The 20,986-nt window shown below is 36.8% G+C and overlaps 1 protein-coding gene across 1 annotated transcript in view; it reads right to left on the reverse strand.

Annotated features, from left to right (window-relative positions):
• JAK1 (Janus kinase 1) overlaps positions 1–20,986 on the reverse strand; it is a 57,229-nt gene that overhangs the window by 11,990 nt on the left and 24,253 nt on the right. Inside the window, exons 5-19 of the mRNA XM_039328944.1 lie at positions 20,029–20,152; positions 17,168–17,318; positions 16,470–16,633; positions 14,942–15,281; positions 13,068–13,247; positions 11,264–11,421; positions 9,582–9,705; positions 8,085–8,274; positions 6,973–7,079; positions 4,173–4,313; positions 3,578–3,665; positions 2,974–3,101; positions 1,963–2,098; positions 1,231–1,382; positions 484–634 (exon numbers count right to left, since the gene is read on the reverse strand). Of these exons, the coding sequence (XP_039184878.1) occupies positions 484–634; positions 1,231–1,382; positions 1,963–2,098; positions 2,974–3,101; positions 3,578–3,665; positions 4,173–4,313; positions 6,973–7,079; positions 8,085–8,274; positions 9,582–9,705; positions 11,264–11,421; positions 13,068–13,247; positions 14,942–15,281; positions 16,470–16,633; positions 17,168–17,318; positions 20,029–20,152 (2,334 nt within the window). The remainder of the gene's footprint in view (positions 1–483; positions 635–1,230; positions 1,383–1,962; positions 2,099–2,973; positions 3,102–3,577; positions 3,666–4,172; positions 4,314–6,972; positions 7,080–8,084; positions 8,275–9,581; positions 9,706–11,263; positions 11,422–13,067; positions 13,248–14,941; positions 15,282–16,469; positions 16,634–17,167; positions 17,319–20,028; positions 20,153–20,986) is intronic.

Below are 20,986 nucleotides of genomic sequence, written 5' to 3' on the forward strand. Positions count from 1 at the left end.
GTAGTGGGCTAGTGATCAGAAGCCACCAGCTCCTGGCAGGGTAATTTTTTGTGTTCTTTTTCCAGAACTAACAGTTCAATTTGTTGCAGCAAGTCAGCAGAATCGCAACGAAGTTAACAGATAAGACCCATTAAGTATAATTGTAGTAGATACATTTCAATGTTTCAAGCACTGGCAAAAGATACAATAAAGGGGATTAAGGCAAAGCATATTGGATGTGTTTATTTTTCATTTCTGCAAGTTGCTTCCAGAATGGTTAAAAATGTAGGATTTTACTCCATGAGAGATAAAATCCAAGTCATGATATTACTAACCCTAATATATGGGACTATTATATTTGCTGACCTGCAGTACTTTCTCTGGCTCTATCAACTCTAAAATAAAGATTTGTTTCTTTGAATTCTGAGATGACAATTGCACATTTAGCTTTGTTACAGAATATTGAGCTCAGCAGGTATTATTTGCCAATCATTAAGTCCTTACTTTGCCGTTCTAGCGTATTGATATCCCGCATAATTGCTCTAAAGAATGGCCTCTGACTGGGGTCATAGTGCATGCACTGCTTCATCAGGTCAGCTAGCTCCTTGCACGATGGGGCTGGAAGCATGAAACGACCTTCATAAAATCTCTCCTTCTGCAACATGAAATGAAAGGAATGGCATTATTTATGGAACTAGGCAATAAATCTCTCAATAAAAATTCCACAAAAGATATATCTACAAGTAATGTTTTCTGAAGCTTAACTCCTATCCCAGAACTGAAAATTTTTCAAAGCCCCCCATTGTAATTCAGATTACCCACAAATGATTGAGTAAAGTTCTCTTCTAAAGTTGCCAGTGAATACTTGTTTTTTAATGTTAGTGAATGCTATTAATGACACAGATATTGGGTGTATTAACTAATCCTGTGACATTGTAAAATCTATTACACTCTAGGACAGGGGTAGGCAACCTTGGCTCTTTTATGACTCGTGGACTTCAACTCCCAGAATTCCTGAGCCAGCAATGCTGGCTCAGGAATTCTGGGAGTTGAAGTCCACGAGTCATAAAGAGCCAAGGTTGCCTACCCCTGCTCTAGGAAAAGTTGACTGAATTCTGCTTGTCCTGCCAATTTTCTGTGGGAGAACTAAAAAGCATTTCCACACACTAAAGATAAACAAGAAAAGAGCTTCTTACTTTGGTAACAGGTCACCAAGAAAAGAATGCCTGCTTGACTTTCCCAGAACCTCACCTCTGCTAAGGTTTTGTCTTTAAGTGGTACTTCTCCATTGTAGCAAATTTCCCATAAAGTGGTCCCAAAACTCCATTTATCTGCTGCCACATTTAAATTTTTGGAATCTTCCACACATTCTGGAGCCAGCCAAGGAATGCGTTCCACACATTCTTAAAGAAAAGAGTGAGAGAAATTTTGGAATGAATTGTTATCTGCCCCCCATATGGCATACTTAACTAAACTTGAAGTACCCTTACTCTGGCATGATGCCATGCCCTCCCTTCAACTGTCCTCGAAGGCTGACATAGGAAGGGACAAAACCCCTGTGACTCGGGGCACACAGAAACAACAGAACATGTGCTTCTCCACTGCCCCTATATTACAGAGACATTCGTACTAGCCTCCTCTTACCATTACTGCATAAATATCTAAAGTGGCCAGGAGAATTCTCTTCCTCTTGCTACCAATACCAACACTACTGTAATGCATAGTTGTAAAATCTATTACACTCTTAGTAATTGAATTCCAGAGAGATTGTCCTGCCAATTTAGAGCAGGTTGCTAAAAAAATTCTGTCCAATTTCCCCCAGTGGAACATGATTCAACTAGTGTCACTGAGAAATAATAAAGTTAGTTAAGATAAATGTTGAACCAGTTAGCACTGACATGTAGAGGAAATGAAGTGTTGGTATTTCAATAAAATTAAGGGGTTATTTTTCTTTAGTATCTCAGTATGTACAAGTAGTTTTACCTTGTCTGGATAGCACTGTAATTGGAATTCCTGGGTCACTTAGCTTTATGAAAGGTCCATATTCATTTCCGATTCCTTCTCTTGCTAACAGTATATTTTTTGTGCACACATTCCCATGTACTAGGTTTTTGTCCTCCTGCATTTCAGAGAGTTACGGTAATCAGTATTTCAACCATACATTAAATACTATCAGACAGCATAAAAAGGTGCTTAAAGAAACAAGTTCACAAAACACAATGGCTTGGATCCTAAGAGAAGTTATCTAATCAAAACTCAAAGAAGGAATGTTCCCTATTTTCTTCTTTCCATTCCTGATGATTTTAATGTTCAAGTTTCTACTGAAAAGACTTTGGGAGAATCAAAAGTGCCAATAAGGAGTAGGTAAAAGATATACAAAGCTATCTTTCTCACAACTTTCTTAATTATGTTAGGATCCACGCAAACCATCTCTTTTTCAACATGGCACACAACACTAGAAACACCACACTGCATCGTGAATGCAAAAAAAAAAAAAAAGTGGTGGTGGCAAAAGTTATCAAAGATTTATATCCGATTTGTGAACTCAAGCATATCAAGAGTCATTCCTTCTGCAGCCAAAATTCCTCCATATCTCCAACATTTGCAGATGTATTAAAAAAAAAATTCATCTTGACATTTCTAGACAAAAACTGAGCCTGCTCAATGAAATATTGCAGGGCAAGAACAAGAAAAAAGGGGGACAGAATGTTTAAAAATCTGGAAAAAAAAACAGGCAAAATTTGACCACATCCTCATATTTACATTAGACAATGCAGATAATTTAGTTACAGAGCTGAAGGAATTTGGCCAAAATCACAATAATTTAAACCAAATTACAGCAAAGATGATAAACACCCAATTTACTATTTCATGACATATTAAATGTAAGTTGTTAAAACCTGTAAAAGGCTTGCTTAGCAGCTGTAAATAGGTAATGTGTGATACAAAACCAGGAGTCAGAATAGCTATTGGTAGATGGTATCAAGGACTTACCAGGTAGCTCAAGGCACTTGCCAACTGTTTTGCTACTTTGAATTTCCAAGGTGTTGTAAGAACATCACTCCTACGGTGCATAAAAAGATCCAGAGGCCCAAACTCAACTAATTCTTCCACCATAATGTCTACAGCCACAAGAAAAAAATATATAGATTGGATTAAAAATAGATAAAACTACAGTTCATGTCATTCAGTTTTCAGTGCATTTTGGTTAGGAAGAGAGATCACATGAAAGTGAACCCTCAGGAAAGTTTCATTCTAAAATATATGACTCAGTCTATAAACATTTTTCTATTTAAATATATGGGAAAGATGGATACATAGAGTGGGAAATTTCAAGGCAGAAGTAGGGCTGTTGCCAATAGGCTGACTTGATCACAAGGCTAAGTGGGGATTCCAATACCACCTGTGTCCTTTGGACACTCACTTCCCTCCACAAACTCCAGTGGGCTCCAGATAAAACAAACTGCTCCTAGAACTAATCATTGGGAAGGGGTGAAATTAAATTGAGGACTCTTGCAATCTTAAGCTACCACTATTTCATGTACCTAAATAAGTCGTTGTTTCTGCTTGAAAAGTTGTATTCGGAGAGTTTACTTACTTTCTACGTCACGTACACAAACTCCGTGAAGCAGGACAATGTGCTTATGGGATATTTGCCTCATCATACTGGCTGTCTCAAAAAATGCCTGTTAAAACACATACATTTCAGGGGTGACATCAACAAAATTGAAAGGATGATCCAAAAGATTTATCATCTTCCTTTATCACCTTTGTTAGCCCCTACTAACGATTTGGGAAGACTCATAACTGAACTTTTATAATAGGAGAAAGCCCCATCTATAATACTAAGATGTGGGATTCCTAGCATAAATGCATCTAATGGAAGAGGAACATTTTGCTCTATACTGACATATCTTCAGAAGCATTGAAACATTCTCACAAATCATGGATAGTTGTGCAATCCCACAAAAGGTCACAGCAACAGGTGCTCCATGTCTGACACCACCACCCCCAGACTTCTGAGTCACCTTTTCTTCTTCAGATCTGGCTAGCTGCACAACTCAACTGAATATATGGTTACACACATCAAGGACAAAATGCTTGAAATAGTTTTAGTTTATATTTATAGCTTTAAAGGTAAGAGAATCATCAGCAATACCAGATTTTTACATAGTAACCTTAGCGACACCTACCAGAGAAATATCTCTGTGGCTTGGATCCAAGACTTTCAGCAGAACTTTAATCTGTGTTTCCCCCTGATAACTTTCATCATCCTTATAGCTAAGAATCCCAGAGTAAATCTGTGTCCTTGTTCCTCTGCCAAGATGTTCACCCTAAAATACAAAATAAGCCCACAAATCGCAAGTTTACCAAATAATGCATGTTTAGTGTATGTGGGGGGAGAGGTTATTGGAAGGAATGTACACATGTGAGTGCTAGTCTTACAAGGGGGGGGGGGAGAGACATAAACTTATTTTGCACTTTTCATTTTAAGAGGAAGTAAATGTACAGTACTCTTTGGTAAGCAGAATATTAGAAATGGTCAGATGGCATTAGTTTTAATTGAATGGTGCTAGATCAGTGGTTCTCAACCTTTTTAATGCCGCGACCTCCAACCGGTCGTACTCAACCAGTCGTAAGTCGAGGACTATTCAACTGGTGCAGCACCGTTTGCAGAATGGGACTTTTGGCGGGCTCAGCAGGGCAGAGACAGCCTGGACAATTCCTATTGGCTTATGAAAGCCAATAGAATTAGACTCTATTCCAGAGAGTCTATTCTATTGGCTTTCAAAAGCCAATAGAATAAAAGGGAGTAGCACAGCTAAGGAAAAGGGAAAAAAATGGTGGACTGCTTTGTTTGGCGACCCCTGTGAAATGGTCATTCAACCCCAAATGGGGTCCCAACCCACAGGTTGAGAACCACTGTGCTAGATAAAATTAGACACTATATTTAATGAGCAGCTACCACATTATATTTATGGGAATTTAAAACTAATAGTTATTGTCTGTTTTTTGTTGTTGTTGCCAATTAGTTTGGTCAAAAAATATTTATGCTAATCGTTATGCCAACTCTGGGAAATTTCTGAAGCATGAACAAGCCGAAAAGACAATGACAGATTGGCGTCACCAAGACAAAAATGGTTAATTCAAAACAGAAACTGAAAGCTACAAACTCTTCCTCCTGATAGTGCTAGAAAAGGAGATTGGGAAGAGAGGACTGATCTTATACATAACATTAAACTATGTTTAACATATCTCCAGATCATTCCCACGAGTCTATATTTAGCAAGAACGTCTTATACAGATAGTACTCGGCTTACAACCATTCATTGTGTGACCATCCAAAGCAGTGGTGGGATTCAAATATGTGAACAACCCATTCTCTGTGTGGATGCCGCTTCTGGAAGTCCATTCAGGGTCTGGACAACAAAAATTAGCCAGTTCTGCCGAACTGGTGCGAACTGGCTGAATCCCTCCACTGATCCAAAGTTACAACGGCACTGAAAAAAGTGACTTATGACCATTTTTCACAATTATGACCGTTGCAGTGGTCATGGTCACAGGATAAAAAAATGGGACGCTTGGCAACCAGCACATATTTATGATGGTTGCAATGTAGCAGGGTCACACAATTGTCCCATTTTGCAATTTTCTGATAAGCAAAGTCAATGGGGAAACTGGATACACTTAATGACCATGTGACTAAACTACTGCAGTGATTCACGTAACATCTATGGCAGGAAAGGTCATAAAATGGGGCAAAACTCACTTAATAATGTATTGCTTAGCAAGGAAAATTTGAGGCTCAACTGTGATCATGAGTCGAGGGCTATTTGTGTACATTTTGATATGAAAGCAGTATTTTTTCCTTTTTGTTTTGCTACATATCATTCCCTACTTCAAGTAATTCTTCTAAATCAGAAAAAAATAACTTGCGCATAAAAATAACTTGCAAGATTTCAGGGAATATTCCTATCACTTAAAACAGGGCTTTTCAACCTTTTCACCCATTGTACCACTTTTAGGATATGGCAACATCCGAGTACCACCAGTCGCCTAGCAAGGTGTCAAAAACTTGATGACCCCCCCCCCAAAAGGAAGAAATTGATGAAGTACAGGTAGTCCTCGACTTACAACAGTTCGCTTAGTGACAGTTTGAAGTTACAATGGCACTGAAAAAAGTGCCCCCCAAGCCACAGCCGAGCAAGACACCTGCCTGCCCACCCGGCAGCGCTCTTCCTCCAGTCTGAGGTTTTCATTGTTGTGAGCATTTGTGTTGAGGATTGGCAGCGGGGGTGGGGTGGGGGGTGTTTGGTTTTTATTCCCCCCGTCTACTGGGTGGTTGAAGCAGGTTTTGATCACTTCACATGACCCTGGGACACTGTGACCATCATAAATATGAATCAGTTGCCAAGCATCTGAATGTAAATCACAAGACCTGGAGATGCTGCAACATTCCAGCTGATCGGCGTTTCTTCTGGTTTCAGCAGAAGTGTCAGGATCAGTGTTGCTTTCCAGCTGATTGGTGCTTCTTTAGGACTCAGCAGAAGCACCAGGATCAGTGCCAAGCTCCAGGTGGAGCCTGGCACTGATCCTGGCACTTCCACTGAGCCCTGACAGTCCCGAAGAAGTGCTGATCCTGGTGCTTCTGCTGAGCCCTGACAGCCCTCAAGCTCCAGCCATCTCTCGCTCAGGCTTGTGTGGTGCTGCCACCAGTTCAGCTCATTCCCCTCCCCCGCTACAACTTTTTTAGGATGATTGCGTACCACCTGCCAGGTGCCAATGTGCCAATGCGTACCACCTACCCGTACCACTGGTTGAAAAGCCTTGACTTAAAAAACACAAAGAAGCACAACCACCCAAAACTTCATAATTAGTTAGTCTAAGTAAATAGATGACGCAATGAGTTTTGCTAGATTTTCTTAGACATCACTGCAAGGCTTAATGAAAGAATGCATTTATAAAATTTTAAAAGATTTCATAATCACTTACTTGCTTTATTTCTTCTTTAAGGATTCGATGAAAACTCAGTTGACCTAAAGGACAAATTGGCTGCCACTCTTGGGATTTCTTTGTAGAGACTAGCAAATTGGAAATTTCTAGAAAGAAAAAGAAAATCTCTCAAATATATTTGAAACAGATTGCCATCCAGATTTATTGCAAGAATGCAGGACAAAATAATCCTTAATAATGATTAATAATCCTTTAAATGATTGCCAGAATTGGATATTTTCCAAGTAAAGAAATACCAATATATATTTTAGGATCAAATCTATTCCACAGAGGGTAGATGTTGAATTTGATTTTTATTATGAAAATCAACTTTCATTAACAAATTTTACTGAATAGTTTGGTATAAGTCACTGGCTTCATCAGCGCAATTTCGTATCTCCAGGCAGCTGCTGGATTAGTGCATTAAATGAAATGTCCACAACAAATCTACAATAATTTAAATTTACAGTTGCTAATCAGAACGCTTCTACCATAGAATAGTTGGTTTTTACCAAAGTATTTCATACAAAAGATTCACTTCTTTCAACTGCACTCAAATAAGCCTTTATTGTTTTGCTGAATCTATAATCCATCCTCCTCTAGTCTAAACAATACCATGTAAAATATGTTTGGCTGAACTATTGTACCTTTCCTAAGAATATCTTCTAAAATTTGTGATGTCTAGCGGGATCTGAACTGTACTGCAATCATTATTCTGTCAATATCAAATTAACATGCTAATTAATATTAAGGCATGGGAGTTTAGGCACTTGTTGCACCTTTTGGGATTATTAGCTCCACCTGCAAGACAAACATTTGTTTAATTTTTATGCCACACACATCTCACCTACAGGATGATTACATATTTATAACGTGTAAGCCCTCTTTTCTATATTAAGTAAATTCTTAGTATCCAATCCTGACCCTTAGCTCTAAACAAACCTCAATTACTTCAAAAAGGACTGATTTGCTTGGGATTAAATAATCTGATTCTAAGAATACAAAAACATGTATTATTCATAATATGTATATATTTGCAAAAAAAAAAGGATTGCAATGAAACAATATATTTTGGTGAAAAAAATGTTAATATGAATACATAAAATCACTACCTCTTGGTTTTGGCTGAACGCATCTCTTGAGAGTGAAGACTATCTCATCTGTTCTTAGGATCTGCCCTTTTAAATGGTCCATCAACTCTTTAAGTGATGGAAAGAACTTATCAGATCCATGCAGGAGACACCCATCCTTCTTCATTTCTATCTGGAAGTTCTTATACTGTTTTGGAAGATTCATTGAGTGCTTTGGAGAATGAAGGAAAAGAAAAATAAAAAAAATCACTAAGTGAATTCAGGTAAAATGCAGATTTATGTTCAGGTCTGAAGAAAATGTAGCGAATGAAATAAAATCCCATTCGAGACTGATCCAGCAAGTATTTGCAGTACCATCTGGTGAAATCATACTGGAAACCTTGTTGAAACTTAATACTGGAAACCTTGATGAAACTTAAAAAAAATGTGCTAAGGCAGCTTAGGCATAAACATAGACAGACATAGTTAATGTGCTCCCAACAGATACTATGAGAATGCTTGCCTCAAGTCACATTTTGTCCTTTGAATCCAGGTAATTATGCAAATGTGTTTTCTATAATCAAACATCAAGCCCATCAATATTTTTAATATAAATCATAAATTAAGATTCCAGATTACTATGGATGTCAGAGAATTTATGATTCATTCGTGGAAGCTTCAGCTGGTTCAAAACAGAGCATATTGTATCAGTTCTTTGCTATGAACATTGGTTACTAGTCCATTTCTAGACCAATTCAACATGCTGGTTTTGACTTTTAAAGAAAGGCTTAAATGACTTAAGTAACTAGTTTCTTTCTCCTTTATGTACCCACTCAGATCTTGAAATCATATAATGTCTGTGGTATTTATTCTGCATTTTTAAAAAAATTATTATATATCACTTTTTTTTCTAAAAGTGTTTTATTGCAACCCGCTCATTTTTAGTCAAAAAAGTTACCAAACCTCCAATTAATATATTAACAATATATGCTTTCACTCCAGTAACAACAAATTAAATCCATAATAAGACTAGGATTGGCAATCCCTGTCAATATTTATACCCAAATGGAAAAATAAGTAACAGAGCATTAGAGTGCAGTACTGCAGGCCACTTTAGCTGACTGTGTTCAGCAGGTCAGCGGTTCAAATCTCACCGGCTCAAGGTTGACTCAGCCTTCCATCCTTCCGGGGTAGATAAAATGAGGACCCAGATTGTTGGGGGCAATGTAAATATATATATACATTGCTTACTGGTGTACACCGCTTAGAGAATGCTTGCACTTAAAGCGGTATATAAGTCTCATAAATAAATAAATAAATAAATAAATAAATAAATAAATAAATAAATTTTCCAGTTACTACCATAGAAACTTATAGGAAGCTGACTTATTCCATGTTTGGTAAGAAAGAAATCTCACACTCATTGTTTGAATCATTAATGGCAAGAATATCACTTCTCAAGCCAATTCTGCAAAAGTTATATTGCCTAGGACTAGGTCAAAAGTATTTATAGAGAAAATTACTGGACCTCCATCATACCTCTGAAAATTCCGTACATATCACAGTCAAGAGAATGTTGTTGAAGTCTGTACAGCTCCATCTCAATACATATGTCCCTTCTTCATTGCCTTCCAGTTTCAGCTTATTAATAGCATATTCTGTGCTGAAAGATGTTTGAGAAAAATGATTAAAGCTTAGTAAATGTGGACAATTGACCATTCCCTTGAAACCATGCCCATATTTCCCTGGTTCTGCCAGATGGTAGAGCATCACACTGGAGGTGGTTGATTAATTTAAGAGCTAATCCCACCTCCACCCCCTCATGCATTCAGCTCCCCCTCCCCATCCTATGACCATGATTTACCATTTTATTGGGTTAGGAATATTCATAGTTCATGATTTTAATGCTTTTTATGCTGTAAGCCACCTGGGGTCATTTCATAGTGAGATGGGCAACAAGTACATTTAATAATAAAAAATAATGACAAAACCTTTAAACTGTAATGGCGGGAGACATAAGATATTTGAAATATTGAGTTTGTTACAGTTATAAAATGGCTTTTCCTAGCCAAATGACCACAGAGTAGTTCAGTTTTCATGAACCCAGAAGTTGAGAGGCTCAAAAGAAGGATGCTAAAATGAAAATAATGAAACAATATTTTTTTCAAGCAAGCGTTTTACAAACTATAATGACTGTTTACAAAAAAAAATGTTTTAAAATCAGTTTCTGAAGGGAGATAGCTGTTTTGGGGAAAAAACAATTGGTGCCTTTTAGTTTCTGATTGAACTCATTTTGCTTACTAAAAAAAACCCCATAATACCGGCTCCTGGTTTATAGTACTGAGAACAGACATCTGGGGGAAAATGGCAAACTGACCATGGTAAAATGAATAGCCAAAATGCAGAGGAACTCTTTGTAATTCCTCTCCAGATAAGGAAAAGACTTGAGATCACCCAAAAGTGTTTCAGACAGTTGCTCCTCACAAGGAGATTGCAAGATAGTGGTCTCCAGCTCTGGGAGTTGAGGAATTAACCATCATTGCTTGAATTGCAGTCATTGCTTTTCAAAAGGATTCTGGGCTCACATACTTCATTTTCTAATCGCTTTTGGTTATCGCTCGATAACTGCTTTTTAGCTATTAGGAACCTTTGGATCAACAGGTTCAACAGCATCAGGTGAGTTTCTTTCAATCTTTAGCAAAACAAGTTTTAAATACAAGTTTAAGGACTTAATCTTTTTGAATAAACAATAAAAGGACTATTAAAATTTGATTCTGGAAAGTTGCAATGGATCCATATGAATATGAATTAAGATTTTGGGATTAATTTAGAATCCTTCTGGTGAAAAATGCTTTTGTTATCAACAAGCATGTTTTACCAGACATGAGTGAGACCGATCTGAAAGTGGATTTAAAAATGATATGCAACAAGAATGATATGGAAAATGATGCTATACTGGACAAAAACTGTTGATGTCTTAGTAATTAAAAGGGCTATACAAACAATAAGCCAAAAAAATGAGCAGGATAACTTTCTATAATGTACATACAAAAGAGACTTGTTAATGCTGTGAATAATTTTGTGAGAAGGGATAAAGAAAGAATGAAAAGAAATCAAGTTCGAGGGCATTATTTGAAGAGACTAAAGTTAAGAGTTGTTGAAAGTAAAAGGAAGGAATATAAGGTTGGTATATAAGATTACTATATTGTTTATTAACTAACCAAATTGGGCCATGGCAGCCATTTTTAATATTATGTTCTATCAGAGGTGGTGCGATTTCTGTGCAAAGAAAATGGTGGGCATCCGCAGTCAACCTGAAGTATCCATCCACCAAAGCAGAAAACGACAGAGCTTCTTCACATGAAGACAGTTTAAATTCCTAGAGTTAAAAAAATTTTTTTGAAGAGTTATTCCACTTCAGGTAAGACACAACAATCAACTATTACAATTCCATCTACAGGGACGATCAAAAATATTGGGCTACTGAAGCAACAAGGAAGGCACAATCCACAAATTAACCAGGATGGCAGTTAAATCTATACCATGGTTGACAATGAGATACTCTAAAACAGTGTTTCTCAACCTTGACAATTTTAAGGCATGTGGACTTCAACTCCCAGAATTCCACAGCCAGCAATGCTGGCTGTGGAATTCTGGGAGTTGAAGTCCACATGCCTTAAAATTGTCAAGGTTGAGAAACACTGCTCTAAAACAATGTTTTTCAACTTAAGGAACTTTAAGATGATTCCCTATTATGTTGGGGAATCCTGGAAGTTGAAGTCCACTTATCTTGTTAATAAGATTGAGAAAAGCTGCTCTAAGGACAGGGATTTGACTTCAGTTCACTGAAATGTACATCTTTTAACTTCTAAAAACTTGAAAAAAATAATATAAGCAAGAAAACAGGAATGACATCTTATCTATATTGTGCTGGGTGTACCCTCTCTTTTAAACTTTATCTGTTTCTAAGTATATTTGTCTTCTCTTGATTTAAATGTATTAATGTCAAATGCAGGTTACCAATGCAGGGTTTTTTTTTAAAAAAAAAAATACTGCTCATGAAAATTTCAGTATTTTTGCCTGGAATCAGTAAAGGAATGTGTGGATAATCTTGCAGGATTCTGTTAATGAATTTTTACAATAAAAAGTCATATTTATATCTGGTCATATTTCCTGTTGGTTTATCTGGGATGGCTGACATCAATATTACTAATCTGAAAGTATAAACTTCCAACTGCCACTTCTGACTACTTACTCCATTAGATCTTTCCTAGGTTTCTTTCTCTGGCAGCTGAGCCACTGGGGCCTCCTGCCTCTCTTGTTGATCGTTTTCTAGGCAGCATCTTTTCCCCTCATTCCCCAAGGTCAGGGGTAGGCAACTTTGGGTCTTTTATGACTCGTGGACTTCAACTCCCAGAATTCTTGAGCCAGCCATGGTGGCTCAGGAATTCTGGGAGTTGAAGTCCACGAGTCACAAAAGAGCCAAGATTGCCCAGCCCTGCCCAAGGTCATCCAACATTCCATTACAGCAGTGTTTTCCAAACTTGACAATTTTAAGGCATGTGGACTTCAACTCCCAGAATTCCACAGCCAGCAATGCTGGCTGTGGAATTCTGGGAGTTGAAGTCCACATGCCTTAAAATTGTCAAGTTTGGGAAACACTGCATTACAGAATCTCATGAGACCCATAAAGTACAATGAAATCTCGTAAGAAATTCCATTTATCCCACACACAGTTTTTGCTGCAAATACCACTTTAGGTGCTAGGGAAACTTCAGCACCCATGAACCCTAGTCAACCTTTTTATTTTAAAAGTTATCAAACAGAAGTCGGTAACAAGTTTAGTCCACCTATATACATAAGCAAAATGCCGATATACAGAAAGAGGTCATCTCTTCTTTCAACACACAGTATTATTAACAGTAGATTACTGTGTTAGTGATTAAGGCTACAAAAATCAAAGGGATGCTACTTTGGGGCATTATTAATTCTGATAGCATATAAGTGACTTTATAAGACGCTTACCATCCTCTTGTTGTCTTGTTTATAGATACAGACGTTAGATTCTTTGATCACAAGATGGGTTATTTCAGGAAAGTAAGAAAAACTGATCCATTCCTCCCTTTTGTTTTTTTCTTCATTTTTTCCAACTTTTTCAGATTTTTTTTTCTTGATTTTTGGTTTTTCCTTTTCATTCTGTGTAAGCTGATGAATAACATCACACACTGAATAATTTGATTCAACTCACGTCCAATATCTTTTCCAATTTCTCTCTCGTACACACATACATAAACAGGCAGAAGTTATATATTAAAAACCTTGGATACAGTTATTTGTAGTACTTGTTAGGTTCGTTATTGTACCTTTATTGTAAAACACTAGAAAACTAAAATGCACCTCGGTAGTATCTGACACAAAGCTTTATGAAAAAAATCCTTCAATAAGGATAAAGTTATATCATCTTTTATAAATTATATCCTTGGCTATACAAATGTCATTTTGGATTGACAAATTGAATAGAGATGGCTAAAATACTTTTATTCCTCAGATCATGTATATATATTCTTGTACATGTGTTTCCAATTCATACATGCGTGTTTCCCTGAAAGCAAGCCCTACCCTCAAAATAAGTCCTAGTTTTGGGATGAGGCACAAGCCTAAAAATCAAGCCAGGACAGGGGTGGGGAGGTTGGAGCTTATCACTGCAGCCAGACCTCCCATGGATCAACACTTGCCTCGCTTCGGCCCACTTCTTCTGCAGCCGAAGAAGCAGCTTCATTCTGCAACTGAGAATTTCGCAGTCAGAGGCCTTTCTGGAAGACCTGTGTAGCCGAGAACCGAGCTATGGATTCTGGGTCTTATTTTTAGGGAAACACGGTATATATTTGTTAGATTTATCTCCTGCCTTTCCTTCAGGAGCTCAAGGCAGCATATAATTTCCTTCTCCCATTTTGCTCTACTACAACAACTTTCCTGTAAAATAGATTAGATAATGGCTGTTTCAAAGACACCCAATGAGATTTTGTGAATGAACGGGACCTAGAAAATGCAACTCTCATGTTTGAATCTAACACTTTATCCACTGTATCACATTGGTTCACATACACCCAACCCTTCCCCCCCCACATATACACAATGCCAACAAGTCTTTTTTTTTTCTATTTTATATCTTTATAACTTTGCAGTCTTTTTTAAAACTTTGATATTTTTGTTACTAAATAATATATAATTCACCTATACTGAATATTTTATCAGTCATTTCCTTCCTCTAATCTTATTTTTTTGTTCAATAACCAGGTATAATTCCCAATCAGTTCACCACTAAAGATCAGGCAGCTCCAGGAACCACATTTGGACTAGATGATCTCCAAGGTCCCTTCCAACATTACTACTACTACTACTACTACTACTACTACTACTACTACTACTACTTACTATCATTATTATTATTTCAAAGATGCCAGATGTGCTCCCTAAACTGCAGCTCCTCATCCCTGCTCTTTCTTTTATTCCCCTTAATTCAGCAATATTTACATAGCATTTTCAGCCATAAGCATATCTTCCCTTTGTGTAGTATGCTATATTCCTGCTCTCAACATAGTTTCTGTTGAATTTAAAAGAACCACATTAAGTAGCCTCACCCAAATTGAAACTTCTAGCTTTGACTCCTGCTGACTTCATAGGTGTGGCCATGTAGTGTTTTGGCAACAATATGAAATTAATTTCTTGTTGCTTTTTTTACGATGTTTTTTTTACATTGCACAATCTACCTACAGGTCTGAGAGTTCCTCAATTTTCATATTCTCACCATGTTTTTTTTTTTTATAAAACCCAAACACTATTCTATTCAAATGACTCTAGTTAACCTTGTTAGTAAACAAAGGACTTGTAATACTCACAAGTGGTTTACGTCGCCACTGGATTCCAAGATTGCCTGTTACCATCACTTCATAATATGGAATTATTTTTTCAGAAGCATCCAAGTTAAAGTTCTCATTTTCTGATGAAATTAGCAGTGAGGATGTCTCAAATGTTTCAGCTCCATAATTCTTTGTCAATGTCTCCATTGTTGCTAAGTATTTCACTTTCAGGTCATGTGGAGAAACACTGCTGTCAGAAATGGTCTTGTTGTTAAATTCCTTGAGAAAGTCCCTAAAAACATTATTAATTCGTATTCTCGTTAAGATGTTCCTTTGCCTAATTTTCTTGTTTAGTGTTTCTGGAATATATCGCTTGTAGCTGAAATGAGATAGGACACAAAAAAAATACACATTTATTTTTAATAGCCTGTTATAAATTATAAGAGGGTATATTTCATTTAAATATACACACAGAGAGAAAAAAAGCACATCAAAATCAAAAACATACTTGAAAACGTAGACTGTGGTATATTCATGGATAATATGTAACTCATCTACCGTGTTTCCCTGAAAATAAGACCTGGTCTTATATTGTTTTTGCCTCCAAAAGAGGCATTAGATCTTATTTTCGGGGGATGTTTTTCCCACTATCTGACCTTGCAGCAGCAGAACCAACAGCCCCATTCTGAAGAAGCCTGCATGGCCACCACTGACCCACTTTTTCTGCGGCCGCTCGCATGCATCACCCTTGGCCTCTATTTCGCCAGCAGAAGCCTTCAGGAAGGGCCTCTGCAGTCAAGAACAGAGCTTCAGGATGACGCATGTGTCGTGTCCTGGCCTCCGTTTCGCTGGCAGAGGCCTTCAGGAAAGGCCTACTGCCCTTCAACTTTCCCTTTCTTACCTGGTCAGATTGTAACCTCAAAGATACAATTGCTCCTGCCACCCGGCTGACCTTGGCCTCTTTTTCCCTTTTCAAATGGGCATTCCCTTCCTTTCCTTCTGCAAACAAGCCAGCATCCCTTTGGAAATCTTCTGGTCTTCCCCAGGTGTGTATGTGACTTGTAATGTGCAGTTTGGAGAACAACAGGAATCCTATTTTCGTGTTGCTTCAAAAGCCCCATTCCCCAAGTCACATGCACACCTTTCCTTCTTCACAAAATGAGGGCTTGCAGAAGGAAAGGGAAGCCTGTTTGTTAGGTTGGTCACCTAACAAATAGTCCTTTCAACGACGAAGATTCTGGTCCCAATTTTGGTTGCAAGTCAAGGACTACCTGCAAATACTGAGAATTGAACATGTGTTTTTCAGTCACAGTTTATACATCTCCAAAGGACAGGGACGGGACTGATATAGTTAGAAGAGCACTACCTTGAGCAATCCTAGAAGCCATGACACAATTGTTCTGTGTACAAAGAAATCAGAGTCAAGTGTCTGTGTTTTGCCCTACACATTTTCCCCCCATAAACAAGACCATTTGTGCATTAGAAATGTGGAATCAGTCTTTCCAGTTTATCCCCATGTTTCCCAATCGGTCAGAAGAAATACAACCTACAAATAATTCAATCTCACCTGATATCTCGGGGAAGTTCAGGTAACCTCAGGTTTTTTTTAATTGCATAGTGGGATATTGCAAGTACAGCCATACCCAAACATTCATTTTCAATTTCATGTGATTCTTGATCATTCTTAGTTTCCCGAAGAGGTGCAAGACCTTTTACCAAGTCATTTTGACCCTAGATTGGAGAGTGAGATAAATCGATGTTTAGCAATAAATGGTTATTTCACTTCATTCACTGAATACCTAAGAAACAAAGCCTTCCATATAAAGGTCAATCAACATTTTAGACTGCGGTAGAGGATTGCTTCTTCCTCCTACAAACATATAACATAAACTGAGACAGTGAAGTCATATACATGCCACAGAATAATATCTCAGTGAAGAAGTATTATTCAAGAGAGTTTTCCACGCAGTGCATTTTCTCTTATGTTTTCTTATTATGGACCAACATTCTGTAAATATGCACTCATAGTTCTACTAACTAGGCAATAGAAAAACAAAACTGATGAATATTTGGGGCAGCATTCACAATGTATTTCTTTTATAAATATTGATCTTTAGAGTTTATACATATATATTTTTAAAAAAACAATCATCATCATCCATATTCCATCTCAGAAATAACAGTACTTCCTAAAGATAATGAAATGTAACCTCTACTATAATACTGTACATAACATGAGACAGAATTCTTTTATAAAGTACTTGCCTGAGCAAAGAGATATTCTAATGAATTCGCATCAAGGAGAGGTGTTCCTTCTTGTACTGTTCTCTTTTCATAAGGATTCTTTTTCTTTGCAGAATGCCTCCAGACAGATGGCTCATTTTCATTTGTTCCATGCCAATTAGTAAAGTAAAACCTTGAGCAAATAATTATAAAGATTTAAATTAAATTCTTAGGTGCAATATGCATATATGGACTTTACATAACTAGATAACAGGAAACCAGAAATTCCAACAATTTTTTAAATACATAATTTATTGATAGTTTTTTTCAAGACTACCCAGTCATATCCACTAAGAATAGCAAGCCCAAGAACAACTAGCCCTTACAGGGTCCTTTCAAGCTTCACAACCAGAGCATTCTTGTCTAGTTAACAAAGTGAGACTCACAGCTTTTCTAATACAGGGTTTCCCATTTGATATATGTCCTTCCCAGCAAGTGCTTCTCTGAGATAGTGCTGATCAGAGTAAAAGCCACACAAGGATTAATTTGGCAGTAAGTGCAATATAGTGGCCAAATATAATCTATCACACAGAGCCATTTTGGTGCCATTCAAAAACATACCATGTTGAGCACATATTTAAGTCTTTCAAGCTCAATGGGATTTGAAAGTTTTAAAATTTTGTTTGGACTATACTAAAACGCCATTTCTTATCAGATTTCTTTCCAGGTATTGAAAAATTAGGATTTCAATGGTGGTGTACTTCTGGATAAAGAAATTCTATTGAGAGCTATTGTTTTCAAATATCTAGACCATCTATTACTTATTAGTGAAATTGAATCAAGTTGAAAATAGTGACAAGGTATCCTTCAGTTAATCTTCCAGCCTGATCTGTGGGATCTCAGTTGCCCAAATGTTTTTATAAATGACGTATTTGGGGAACTTTCTGAGCAGATCCCTAAAGTATATTATAATAAAATCTCAACTCAGGATTCTAAAATGGGTTTAAAGGCTTAAATATATTTACCTTTTCCTTTCATAAATCTATGCTTGCCTGAACATTTATTAGAGTCCAAATGCGGTAGATATTTACTGAAACTCAAATTGCTTATTATTTTTTTTTTTTTGGTCAAGGGAAGTTTATTTAATTGCCAGTACAGCATATCTGAGCTTGGCTCAGAATATTAAGTACAGATTATTCAGGAAGTCCTCATACCTTTTACTGGAACAATATTTCCACAATATTTATTGTGCAATAAAATGTTATTAAGAAAATAATAAAAGCTTATTTAAATAAATGTGGTTCTTTCTGCATGGAGTTAAACAGAGCAACTGTAGCATAATGAGAGAAGGGTGAATGCACATACATGCATAGTAAATAAATCATATTATTTACTTTTGGGATAAACAACAAAGGAAGGGAGTAAGAAATATTAAAACAAAGAAAATAAGGATAGGAGAAAAGAAAGAAAAATTAGTGTATATATTTTTCCATATCCTTCTATTCTTAAAAGCCCTCTTCTCTTGTGTCTATATACTACTTCTTACATTGCCTTTTGTTCTATATGTTTCTCACTTCTCTCTGAGGATCCTTCACTTGATCCATCTGTACTGGTCGACTTACTGGTTTTCAATATTCTCAAAGCACTTATTATTTCTTTTTTGTCCTTTTTGTCTTCTTGTAATTTATCATAAATTACAGTGTTTACTTCAACATACTGTACAAATGTCAGTCCATACAATTTGCGAAATAGTTCTTCTAGCTTTTCTTGAATTCAGTTTAATTTGAGTCATTTAATTACTTCCATTTTAAATTCCATTTACTCTACCAGAGGCTCCTGGTTTAACCCTCTTCACCCACTTCCCATCAAATGTGCTCTGAATTTTCTCTTTTTTTATTCTTTACAACCCAACAGAATGCCTGAAGGAAATGATGTAAAGGGGCTAAGGCCCTTATGCTTTCCTTAACTTATTTAATCTTCAGTGTTCCTTGTTCTTATATTCTTTATCAATATCTTTTTCTTCCTAAATACATCATAATTTGTTCTCGCTTTCATTTTTGCAACACTCTCTTTTTTGCTACTTTACGCAAGCTAAAACCTCTAATCTGGAGACTACCTGTGAGTCAACATACCTTTGCCTACATCCCACCAAACATACATTAAGTATTCAAAGATGATTCAAGCGACCTTAATATTTCAAAAATCCCCTTCGTATTCTCCTACATAGTAATTGTAAAATCAGTCACATGCTTAACAATTGTTTCTGTATTCAATAAATTTAATTGATTTTATTTATACATATTTATTTAGTAGATTTATATGGCTGCCCATCACAAATACATGTCTCTCAGCAGTTAACAATATTTTTAATAAAAAACACACAAAAACATAAAAACCATAGCAGCCAGAAAAAAAAACCTGTAAAAGCCACAATCAAACATTCAACACAACCAAGAAACAGACTCTGTCGCACACCTGATACCCCAAACATGAGCACAGAGCCATGTCTACGGAAGGCCAACAGGGACATGGCTATCTAATTCTGGAGGAATGATATTTACGAGGACAGGTGACATACCAGAAAAGGCTTCCCTCCTGGGCCCCACCAGCCATGTACTCCTTACCTGGAGCATGCCCCTCTGGCTGGATGGGATAGGACGGTAGAAATAACTCGGGGGGGGGGGTGTATTCAATTTAGACTTGGTTTTCTGTGATCTGTGTCATGAAGAGCAAAACTGCAATGTTTCAAAACTGCTCTAATATGAAATGTTTTTTAGCTGTGGTTTCTTGGAAACAATGTGAAGGCCGGAAGTATCTTAAAAACAAAGAAATTAAATGCCTCACCCTGAAGCAGGCCACAGAGATACTACTGCACCAACTGTATTAGAGACTATCATAGTTACCTCATGCGATAATGAACCCGGAGTGAAGTTTTTTCATCAACATAGAAGACATGATTTGGTGCATACCAGATCTTTCTACTTTCATCAAAGAGGGCAAACAAATTGTGACACAGAGGAGAAATAGCTGGTAAAAGACAAAAATAAAGGGGGGGGGAGAAAACAATAGTTCAGTGAATAGCTAAAAAAATATAAAATTATATTATTTACTGTTAAAATTATTCTGTGCTTTCAGTTATGCAATAGCTGCTTTTTAATATAAAAATGTTCAGTAAGGATTATACCTGCTATTGTTTGCCTTTATTCAATTAGATCTTAAAGCTGAATCAGTTTTATCTATCTTTATTGTATAAGTTTGCGATAGCCTATTTGCTTTTGTCTACTACATCAAGTAAAGGGTTAACTGAAGACTTTGGTATAAGAAACTTGGGGCAAAGGTTAGAAAGAACTGGAGGCAATTTGCACAGTAAATACAAAGCAACAGAAATGAAAATTAGCCCATCGGCCTATATATAACGGGAAGGGAAGGGAAGGGTAAGGAAAGGAAAGGAAAGGAAAGGAAAGGAAAGGAAAGGAAAGGAAAGGAAAGGAAAGGAAAGGAAAGGAAAGGAAAGGAAAGGAAAGGAAAGGAAAGGAAACGTGGAGCTTGTGACATAAAAAAATAATTCCTCCCTTCAAAGGCTAATATAATGCACTACTGGAAAAAAATAGATAAGAGGAAAAAGTACCCTGAATATAACTCTAAACATTTTGGGTCAGGCAATGAGATCTTAAAAGATATTTATTCCCCCCCAATTAATTATTGCACTTCTGCTTCCATAAATGCACATTTGCAAAAAAGCATCACAACACCTTTCATATGTGATTTACAGTCAGTACTTTAGTTTCGCAACAATCCACAGTACATATACATATACAAACAAATTTAGAAAAACTATTATTGGAAGCTAAAGACTAATTC

This window comes from Crotalus tigris, unplaced genomic scaffold (assembly GCF_016545835.1).
Source record: "Crotalus tigris isolate CLP2741 ecotype Arizona unplaced genomic scaffold, ASM1654583v1 scf7180000024385.1074895, whole genome shotgun sequence".
Lineage (NCBI taxonomy): Eukaryota > Metazoa > Chordata > Lepidosauria > Squamata > Viperidae > Crotalus > Crotalus tigris.